This window comes from Phyllobates terribilis, unplaced genomic scaffold (assembly GCF_046119375.1).
Source record: "Phyllobates terribilis strain yellow unplaced genomic scaffold, ASM4611937v1 Scaffold_10__3_contigs__length_209671492, whole genome shotgun sequence".
In the NCBI taxonomy this organism is placed as follows: domain Eukaryota; kingdom Metazoa; phylum Chordata; class Amphibia; order Anura; family Dendrobatidae; genus Phyllobates; species Phyllobates terribilis.
In genome coordinates, this window is record NW_027362770.1 from 158,057,374 (window position 1) to 158,069,379 (window position 12,006).

The 12,006-nt window shown below is 43.1% G+C and overlaps 1 protein-coding gene across 1 annotated transcript in view; it reads right to left on the reverse strand.

Annotated features, from left to right (window-relative positions):
• The window catches only part of VWF (von Willebrand factor), a 344,529-nt gene that overhangs the window by 23,253 nt on the left and 309,270 nt on the right, over positions 1 to 12,006 (reverse strand). Inside the window, exons 41-42 of the mRNA XM_073649985.1 lie at positions 7,811 to 7,915; positions 1,049 to 1,254 (exon numbers count right to left, since the gene is read on the reverse strand). Of these exons, the coding sequence (XP_073506086.1) occupies positions 1,049 to 1,254; positions 7,811 to 7,915 (311 nt within the window). The remainder of the gene's footprint in view (positions 1 to 1,048; positions 1,255 to 7,810; positions 7,916 to 12,006) is intronic.

Here is a 12,006-nt window from a genome sequence, read left to right on the forward strand (position 1 = left end):
GGGGTGTCTGCTTTTTAAACTATTTATATCAATAAAGTTTACTGCATTCTTTACTTCTTGTTCGCTATACGTTGTTCTTTCTTATTTTGGTCCCAAACATCAACTCTATCTGACCCTGCAGTCTGTTACTGGGCAAACTTAACCTTTCACACAGTCCTATGCAAACATTATAACACCTATCTCTATCATACATTACATTATCAAATCCTACATTACACATTACCTATAACACTGCTGCATACTATGCATACTATATTTACAGTACTATATTACTATACATATTTATAACAATATTCACATGATACAGTATTTACAAAAGAAGCAAGCCATTATTCACATTACACTTTACATTATACAACACATTTCAACAATGAACTTGTTCCTTCAAGGGGGAAACGCGGGCAGCATGTCAATATCCTTACACTAGAAAGCAGCATAATGTAGTGCTCTATAACCGTCCGATAATCCAATACCCAGCAGAGATCATAACACTGATTTAAAGGATTTTACTATTAGGTCCCCTTTAAAGGGAATCAGTCACCAGGTGTTTGCTATGTAATCTGAGAGCAACATAATGTATGAGCAGAGACACTGATTCCAGTGATGTGTCACTTGCTGGTCTGCATTGTTGTTATTTTGATGCAATTACTGTTTTTTTCTGCTGCAGATCGGGCAGAGCTCGGAATGTTGAGCTCGGAATGTTGAGACCTCGGAATGTTGAGCTCGGAATCCTGAACTTTGCATAACCCCGCCCACACCACTGATTGGCTGCTTTCTGTGTACACTGTATATTGACAGAAAGCTGCTATTCAGTGCTGGGGGTGTGGTTGGACTAGGAAGCATAAGACACCTAGTCCTGTAGTGATAATCTCCTGCTGATAAAACACTGATTTTATTGAAACAGCAACACATAACCTAGTAAGTGATACATCGCTGGAATCAGGGTCTCTGCCCCTTCATTCTGGTGCTTTCAGATTACATAGCAAAAACCTGCTGACAGATTCCCTTCAAGCATGCTTCACTAGAGAAGATCTGCCCGTCCGCTCACCTTATCTGCGTCACAGGTGACACTGGTGCAGCCGCACTCATTGATGTGAATAGAAGACGTATATCCGGATGGACAGGTGTCGGTGGAATTGGAACAGCTGCATGTACATTCGTAGGTATCACAGCACGCGGTGGTCTTCCTAGAAAGTCTTTTGTAAGGTGGGCAGCTGGGACGACGCAGCAGCGGGCAGGTTTCCCTTCTGCAAGCTGATAATATGAAACAAAGGACGATAATGAACTTTACCAGGAGACTCAACACATACAACATATAGCATGGTTCATCCTGTAAGGACCAAGCGGTTCACCATTGTACCAGCAGCTAAACCTCAAGGGTCTCAGAGGCCCCTCTCTCCAGTGATCAGTTGATCGAAAGTGGGAGGATTAGATTATCAGGGCAACCCATTGATTTTGAGGGGATTGGACGATCATCTAATATGTAGGGTGTATTGTGACTCTTCATTAGTGGCAGATATTGAGGGAAAGAGAGATCAGGCATATTGCATTTTGACATGCCCAGTCCTTCAATTCTCCAGGAAAATAATATGCTGCCATAGGTATTTAACAGTAGTTTACTACCCTCTCAACATACAAAACGCCTGCATGCTCAGTCAAGCCGTGCATGTATGTTTATGGAGTCAGGATGAATAACTGCTGGGGTGTACCTAAAATGTACAACCCCTTTAAAAGGGTATTTCCAAAATAGTAAGTTATACTTTCTTGATCATTGGGGGTCCGACTGCTGGGACTCCCAGCAAACTCAAGAACCACGAGAATGCGGCTTTGCAGTCTTTTTCGACCTCCGATCCGTTCATTCTCTATGTACTTGGCATTCTCATATCTCTGGAGGTCCCAACGGTCGGACCCCCAGCAATCAGCAAGATATCAGCCTATCCTATAGATAGGAAATAACTTGATATTTTGGGAATAACTCTTTAAGTCTTAGTTACTATATCAAACATATATAAAATATTGTCTATATGAATATATTTGTTTTATATCTTTAAAATATTAATTAAAAAAGTTAAGGGGGAAAAAATTAGTTTTCCATGTATCTCATCATTATTGCACTTGGAAATCCAGTTCTGCTACATCTAAATTAATATTATATATTCCAGGTCACTCTTGTACTATTAGAGAAATGGAATTTCCAGAACATCGTGGGAGAAGACAGAAGGAGTTCACCGTGCAGGAAGGGGGTGTTCACCGCGCATCAGCTGGGAAAGAATAAACAGCGCCATCTGCTGACTTTGTAGAAAACTGCTAAAAAATGATTCTGTAATTCTCCGGAATTTACGGAATTAATGATTATTTTTTCTATGTGTTATGTTTATGCCTAGATATTTCGAACATGGAGAGAGATCTGGTTGTATTATGATGAGACGGGAATCTATATGAGGAGTCAATCTACGTAATTTCGCTAATTGGGGTATCTGGATAAGTTGGATGTAGATTTTATTGGAACTATAATAATAGCCATATTGATCGTTGCCCAGCTTTTCGTTATTAAGTCGCCTTTTTGGCATTTTTTCGGGTTGCGATTAGGGATTATGTATTTTCCCGATATGTGGGGGAAACATATATACTATATGGTGAAAAATAAGTATTTGATCCACTGCCGATGTTGCAAGTTTTCCCACCTAAAAGAATGGAGAGGTCTGTAATTTTTATCGTAAGTCCACTTCACCTGTGAGAGACAGAATGTAAAAATAAAATACAGAAAATCTCATTGTATGATTTTTACATAATTAATTTGCATTTTATTGCATGAAATAAGTATTTGATACAATAGAAAAACAGAACTTAATATTTGGCACAGAAACCTTTGTTTGCAATTACAGAGGTCAGACGTTTCCTGTAGTTCTTGACCAGGTTTGCACACACTGCAGCAGGGATTTTGGCCCCCTCCTCCATACAGATCTTCTCCAGATCTTTCAGGTTTCAGGGCTGTCGCTGGGCAACATTGGCTTTCAGCTCCCTCCAAAGATTTTCTATTGGGTTCAGGTCTGCAGACTGGCTAGGCCACTCCAGGACCTTGAAATGCTTCTTACGGAGCCACTCCTTAGTCTCCCTGTCCCTTTTTCAGAAAAGCACCCTCAAAGTATGATGTTTCCCCCACCATGCTGCACGGTTGGGACAGTGTTCTTAGTGTTGTACTCAACCTTCTTCTTTCTCCAAACACAGCGAGTGGAGTTGATACTAAAAAGTTCTATTTGGTCTCCTCTGACCACATGGCCTTCTCCCATGCCTCCTCTGGATCATCCAGATGGTCATTGGCGAACTTCAAACAGGCCTGGACATGTGCTGGCGTGAACAGGGGGACCTTGCGTGCCCTGCAGGATTTTAATCCATGATGGCCTAGTGTGTTACTAACGGTAATGTTTGAAACTGCGGTCTCAGCCCTTTTCAGGTCATTGACCGGGTCCTCCTGTGTAGTTCTGGGCTGATTTCTGACCTTTCTCAGAGTCATCCTTACCCCACGAGACGAGATCTTGCATGGAGCCCCAGACTAAGGAAGATTGACAGTCATCTTGTGTTTCTTCCATTTTCTAATAATTGTGCCAACAGTTGTTGCCTTCTCACCAAGTTGCTTGCCTATTGCCCTGTAGCCCATTCCAGCATTGTGCAGGTCTACAATTTTGTTCCTGGTGTCCTTAGACAGCTCTTTGGTCTTGGCCATGCTGGAGAGGTTGGAGGGTAATTGAGTGTGTGGACAGGTGTCCTTTATACAGGAAAATAGTTCAAACAACTGCAGTTAATACAGGTAATGAGTGCAGAGTAGGAGGGCTTCTTAAAGAAAAACTAACAGGTCTGTGAGAGGCAGAATTCTTGCTGGTTGGTAGGTGATCAAATACTTATTTCATGCAATAAAATGCAATTTAATTATTTAAAAATCATACAATGTGATTTTCTGTTTTTTATTTTTAGATTCTGTCTCTCACAGGTGAAGTGACCCACAATACAAATTACAGACCTCTCCATTCTTTGTAGGTGGGAAAACTTGCAAAATCGGCAGTGGATCAAATACTTATTTTCCCCACTGTATATATATATGTATGTATATATATATATATATATATATATATATATATATATATATATATATATATATACAGTATATCTGTACTAAGATGTTGAAGCATTTATATGTTTTATGTAAATTCTAATTATCTCACTATGATTTACACAAAATTACAAACTCAGCTCTACTACATCAGGAAATCTCTGCATTGCTGCATTTCACATTTACAACTGCAACATCAGACAAACTCAGCTCTGCTATTCTCAACAAAGTCAGCTCTGCTGTCTCCGCAAAGCCGAATTCTGCTATAACAGACAAGTTCGGCTCTGCTACATCTATTTTTAGGCAATCGAAGTGACGGATCCATGTGTATATATATACGTGTGACTGATGCAGCTGTCACATTTGACAGCCAGTCTGCTGTACAGTCAGGAACATATGCTTGTACCCTGTTCTCTCTGGCGTTTCCTTTACTTTCCCGTGTGAAAAGCCTTCTTCTCGGCGTTATCGCCTCTCGATGGAAGCTCACTGCTTTGGAATGTGTATAGAAAATCCTTTGGCCAAGCTGGTGGTATGGAATCGGAGTTTGGGCAATAATACGGAGGGATCAAGAGTTTCGTAGCAGAATATAAAAAAAGAGTCAGATTGAAACCAAAGGTCAAGTGTTGAAAGAAAGGCGCTCGGGAATCAGCAGCGAAACATGGATTTCATGTCATTTTTTTTTATTTATGGCCGATCAGATCTTCATATTACACAACAGGCTGACCCTACAAACTTAGATGGGTTAATGCGCCCCCTCCCCATCCCCCACTTTAAATTCTAAGAATATCAGAATTTAGGGAGGAATTCTACTATGGGAACAGTAGCAGCTACAGTATATTATTCTCCTTAAAGGGACGTACATGGGGGGAAGGAGGGCTCCCTGCCATGCCACTTATATGGAGACTACACACACATGTACTGTATATATGTGGCCTGTATTTTTTTAATTTTAAGAAACTGAAGTAACAATAAGCGCAATGGGGTTTTATCTGAGTAAAAATGAATGGGGAGACTAAAGGCGATGGTACTCCCCTGGTGTGGTTGTGTACCCACAACCAGTAAAAGGCTCAAGGATGCTGAAGGCCCACGGCTTGGAAAACAACTAAATGGATTGAAAAGGTTAATTCTGCGCTGCCGGTGTGGAAGAATAAAGAGGAGAGAAATGTCCAGGAATGCGGTTAGCGAACGCGTTTCAAAGTTACAAACTTCTTCATCAGGACACTGTGGTTTTGTCCTGATGAAGAAGTTTGTAACTTTCGAAACGCGTTGACTATTAAACTGCATTCCTGGACATTTTTCTCCTCTATATCCTTCCACATCGGCAGCGCAGAATTAACCCTTTCATTCCATTTAGTTGCCTACATTTTTTGACACGTTAGTGATGAGCGAGCATGCTCGTTACTCCAGATTTACGAGCATGCTCGGATGTTTCCCGAGTATCTTCAGCGTGCTCGGGTGTGATGTATGAATCGCGCTGTGTCCATGATTTGCGACTGTTTGACAGCTTTAATACATGTGAGCAATGCCTGTTTCTTAGGCATTCCTCACATGTATTAAAGCTGTCAAACAGTCGCAAATCATGGACACAGCGCGACCCGAGCACACTGAAGACACTCTGTGAGCACCCAAGCATGCTCACCGAAAGGGTTAATAGAACATACTCGCTTATAACTAACACATATCCATTAAATACCTGTTACCATGTGGTCTGCAGAGGTTGAGGAGGTCTACCTTTTATCAATTTATCCTCATTTTTATACAAAATTCTAAATCCTCTACATCTAGAGTTAAATGGAAAGAAAAAGTGTATTTCGTCCTGTCCTGTACTAAACAGGAAATTCAATGATTTGAATGGATACTGTGTAATACTTAATTCCCCCCTTGGAGGCACTGCAGAGAAATTGAACGCTTACTTATTGGTTTCTTGACTGATCAATGAGTCTCAGCAGAAGATCACCTTGTAGTACACCTATGACTTAACAAGTAGGTATTGGCCAAAAGCTAAGAGCCACATTATTGCATTTAATGCAAGTGTATATCTATAAAATAATCAGGGATGTGTCCTTCTGTCCAAAGCCTCTATAGACTGTGCATGTGCAATGCACCTGCGCAGTCTGGCCGCAGACAGAAAGACACATCCACATCCCAAACAGGGATGAGGAGTGTGGCGCTGGAGATTGCGGCATGCGTAGTCACTGACCGCAATACCGCGATCTCCGGCGCCATAAACACATACCTGTTCGGGTCTGTCATCTCTAAAGTGTCCGGCATGCGCATGCGCTTACTCCAGTGCCATTTTGCTGAATACACTCTGCACATTTGTCTTCAATAAAATGGCGTTGGATATCGCACTATGCGCAGGCGCTGATTCCGGCGCCATTTTAGTAAAATAACGCAGGCGACGTGCTGCAGGGGAGCGGTGGAAAGGTGAGTTGGAGTGTTTTTTTTATTTATGGATGGATGGGGGAGCATATATCAGGATGGGGGAGCACATAACAGGATGGGGGAGCACATAACAGGATGAGGGAGCACATAACAGGATGGGGTACCATATACCAGGAGAGGGGAGCACATAACAGGATGTGGGAGCACATAACAGGATGGGGGACCATATACCAGGATGGGGGAGCATATAACAGGATGGGGACCAGGATTGGGGAGTATATACCAGGAGGGGGGGAGCATATACCAGGATGGGTGACAAGGATTGGGGAGCATATTCCAGGATGGGGTATCAGGATGGGGGCAAGCATATACCAGGATGAGGGGAAGCATATACCTGGATGGGGGAGCATATAACAGGATGGGGACCATATTCCAAGATGGGGGACCAGGATGTGGGAGTATATACCAGGATGGGGGAGCATATACCAGGCTGGGGGAGCATATACCAGGATGGGGTAACATATAAAAGGATTGGGACCAGGATTGGGGAGCATATACCAGGATGGGAGACCAGGATGGTGGAAAGCATACACCAAGATGGGGTACCAGGAAGGGGGAGAATATACCAGGATGGGGGGACAGGATGGAGGAGCATATACCAGGGTGGGGGAGCATGTACCAGCATGGGGGAGAATATACCAGGATGGGGGACCATATTTCAGGATGGGGGAGTATATGGCAGGATGGGGAACCATATTTCAGGTTGGGGGAGGATATACCAGGATGGGGGACCAGGATTGGGGAGCATATACCAGGATGAGGAACCAGGATTGGGGAGCATATACCAGGATAGGGGACCAGAATTGGGGAACATGTACAAGGATAGGGGATCAGGATGAAGGTGCATATACCATGATGGGGGAATAGGATGGGGGAGCATATACCAGGATGGGGGAGCATGTACCAGGATGGGAGACCAGGATGCAGCAGCGTATACCAAGATTGGGGAGCATATACCAGGATAGGAGACCAGGATTGGGGAGCATAAACCAGGATGCAGGAGCGTATACCAAGATTGGGGAGCATATACCAGGATAGGAGACCAGGATTGGGGCGCATAAACCAGCATAGGGGACTGGGATTGGAGAGCATATACCAGGATAGGGATCCAGGATTGGGGACCATATAACAATAAAAATTCTCGCCAATTGGGCATAGAACAGGTTCAATAGTTAGTATATACTGTATATATATGGAAAGGTTTTTGAAACAACAGACCGTAAAGACAATACAAAATAAAATCACTGTTAAACCTACCACACTCATAGACAGGTTTGCATTCTCCTGGGTTGGTCAGGACTAGTTCCATTCCATTCTCACAATATGGCACTTGAGGGATTTCACAGGAGGTTTTATCACAAACTGGAATAAAAAAGGTATAACGTAAAAAAAATAAGGGTAACTAACTGACTATGTATTTTTAATAAACTGACAGAAAAAAAATAAACTTTATTAAAAAATATAGACCAGTGGTTCCAAATTTTTTCAGGCCATCGGGCCACTTCAGAGACCCCACTATGGAACCCTACCGTATATCACTAGAATGTTGTGGTCATGTTGTTCTTTGGGCGTTTTATCTGCTGGTCATTCTGACTTGATGATATGTCATTAATATGAGCTAAAAACTGAAACAAAAAGCCACAAGCACTAGAAGTAGCCATAACCCCTTTAACAGCATTCAGACACCTTTATTAGATTGTATAACTATTTTAAAATCCCAAATAAATTCAGTCTTCAAAAATAGTATTTTGACTAAACGCCGAACATGAACTTCTACCGGAAGTCCACTGCAATGTTTGGAGTTCTGGGGGGATGTCCAGAGAGTGAGAAAGAATTTTTTGGGTCAAAAGTTTGGGCCACCATTGTTTTCATTGGGGTTCGGGTTCAGGTTAAAGTTTGAGTGTAGTTCTAATACCGAACCGAATTTTGGAATAAAGTTTGGGTTGGGCACCAGAACTCAAACTTCCATGGGTCCGCTCATCCCTATCCAGAACCCAAAATGAATTTAGGCCTCAGACTGCAAAACTGAACTGAGACCCAAAAATCTATTCAAACCCTAGCCCTCAGACACTCCCAAAAAATATTTCAGTCCTGATTGTTTAGACCCCAGAAAATTAGTTGAGACCAAAGATGTCAAGACCTAAAAGTTAATTCAGATCAAAGACCTCAGACCCTATGAAAGTTAATTCAGACCCTATGAAAATTAATTCAGACCTCAAAAATGAATTCAGAGTAGAAAGAATTATATTGGACCAGTAGATCAAAAAATGTATTCAGATCTCAGATTACCTAAACATTAATTTAGACCTCTGCTCCCAGACCCCAAAATTAATTCACACCCACACATCAAGCTCAAGATGGTCATACCATAGACCATGCTTACTCACCTCTCTGGCCCCTCAGGTCCTCACCATCACCCATCTGGTCCTCATCTAATCTTCTGATCCTCACCACTTGCGCTGAAATCCCCAGGTCTCACACTCTGAGATGGGATTCCCGGCAGTTGGTTCTACGCAAGAGCTCAAAGGTTCATGACCTTACACGCTCATAACCATGCTTGGCCTCTTCAGAGCCAGAAGTCCCGACTCAATGTCAGATGCCAGGGGATCTCAGAGCAATTGGAGGAGCTCAGAAGATGCAACGAGGACCAGACAGTGAGGAATGTATGGACCAATTAGCTGAGCAGTGGGGTTTGTATAAGTATTTTTTTCTTATTTTAACCTTTTGATTGTCCATTATGGTACAAAAAAATGGTGGCCAGTGGGTGCAATTTTGCTGAAAGCTAATTTTTGTTAAATTAAATTCTACTCGAATTGATTGGCTCGTCTGTATTAATTACACATAACTGTTAACAACAAACTTCAATTAAAGGAAAGAAATGTAAAAAAAATGTAAAAAAAAATCCAAAAAAAATATTTTGCATGTTCTAAACAAAGATAAGAAAGAGGCAGCAAACGAGGTTCTTGGCCTTTATCAGCTGTCGTACATCTGTGCTGACAGCAACATATCCCATTCAGCTTAATCTCTGAAATTTTAATGTGAAATGGTTTCCTAGGAAGGAAAAAAACATGATTCCAAGTAAATCTAATGTAAAACATACAGAAAAATCAAAGCAGCGTAAGCCGGAGATTTCTACTCAATAAAGCTATGACATCTCATCTAAAGCCTGGGGGGACCATGCTTTAGACCTACACGGGCAGATTAAGACCCAACATGACATAAAGTTTCCACAGGAAGTTAAAAATTTGTCAAAGGAGGGATTAAAGAAATTTCAAATCGTTAACTTAAAAAATGTTTACATGTAAAAAAAAAAAAGTGGTTTTCACACGAGGAGAACAATTGTTATGTTCCTTCTTGGTGTTTTTCTCTATGGTAGCATCTCGGCAGCAGGAAGAGACCATTGGTGAACCAACTTGTCCGAACAGGATGTAACCTTCAGAGACGACAACAAATCCTCACCTTACCCTGAGGTCTTTCCACTATGTTTAGTCTCGCCCAAGTCTTTTACATACAAAAGATACCTGAAGGTGTAGAAGTGACTAAGTGTGTCAACGAGAAGAATTCAAGAAAACATTAGTAGCATAGTAGGAACTTGGCAGGTAAAGGGGTTATCCCAGAAAAAAAGCCAAAGTATGATCGTATGAATGCTAGGGATCACCAATCACTAGATCAGGGGTTCAAAAGTCCTACATGTAGACCTTGGACCCCAATTTTGTAATTATGGGGTCCCAGCCAGGGAAGAAACATATTTATTTCTATATGTGAGCACATGTTATAAATAAAATAGAAAACTTAAATACGGTTCACCATTTTCTGGCCGAATTTCTAAAATGCCCCAAACCTTTGAGTACATTTGTATTTCAAACCCTCTGGAGCAGAGATAGAAATATTGGACAGTGGCAGCTGCTGTGTACCTAGAACAGCAGTGACGAATAGTGTTGAGCCACCCCCGTAGTGTTCGAGTTCGGTTCGGTTCGTCGAACACCCATGTGTTCGCCGAACTGTTCGTCGAACTGTTCGTCGAACACCTTCGAACACCGTTAAAACCAATGGCAGGCAAACAAAAACACATAGAAACACATAGAAAACACCTTCAAAGGTGTCCAAAAGCTGACAAACTGCTCAGAAGACATAACTAACACATGGAAAAGTGACAAGTACATATAGTCATGCGAAAAGAAAAGAGGTGGAGGAGTAAAAGGAGGGGGAGACACAGATATAGGAATGTCATGCCCTTCTAAAATCCAAAAAGTGAGAAGCCGAGACGGCCAGTCCGCTCCTGCCCGTGCCACCTCCGTGTCGCCGGGTTTGTGCCAGAGCCGCGGTGAACCCTGACGGCCAGCCCCCCTCTCCCAATACTGGTGCCTGTCCGCTGGTGGGTCGAGAGAGCCCCCCTGTGGTGGAGGCAGCTCTAAGCTTTTTAATTTAAATTGTCCCTCTAATTTGAATGAATACACTTTAAATCCATTTACAAGGATCTATTGGAGGGCAAGTCTCATGCCAGCAGCCGCGGTAATTCCAGCTCCAGTAGCGTCCACTAAAGCTGCTGCAGTTAAAAAGCTTTTATAAGGATCGAGCTCGGCTGTCCACCGCAAGGCATCCTACTGCCAGTCCCAGCCCCTATGCCTTGGGGTGCCTCCTGATGCTCTTCACTAAGTATCCCATGGTCCCGAAGCATTTCCTTTGAAAAAATTAAGTGTCCAAACTACAGGTGGTGTAGCTTGCTTAACAGCCGGGATAATCCGCTGACTAGCAGACACTGCTACTAGGCACAAAGTATTTCCTGGGCTAGATGCAGTTAAAAATTTGTAAGTAGATACTCTCGTTGGATGCTGAGAAAGCATTCCATAGAGTCTCCTGGCACGCCATATATGATTCTCTTAAAAAGCTTGGGGTAGGGGTCTAGGGGACCCTTTTATAGCCAAAATCACGGCCCTGTATCACAATACGTCACCTAGGCTGAAGATAAATGGAACTGTAGCACCGAGGGCTCGGTTGCTACAGACGTATTGCACCTCACCCAGAGGTGTGATATCTCACTCTCAGATAAGGATGGAGTGTGGATCAGGACCCGACACCTGCATGCATTACCACATTGCCGTGGGGCAGGGCGACCAATATGCCCCTGAGATGGGCACGACAGTCCCTGTCCCTGGCTGGAGTGGGGGGAGGGAACACTGAGGAAGGGGAACCCTGCAGTGCAGGAGCAGGGAGGAAGCAGTTCCTGGGTGCATTGAGAAGGGAGTATAAAAGGTGGGCACCATCTTAGTTCAGTGCAGAGAAGTCTGAGCAGAAGTGGCAGGGAGCAGGGGCTCTGCATGAGCTCTGCTCCGGAGGCGGGCCTAGTAACAGAGGCCCAGGCCTGCAAGAGGGAGAAGGAAGGAAGAGGAGCGGAGAAGGCTCCAGGAACGAGGAATGAAGGGATCCCAGGGGTGCAGACGGGCGAGTCGCCA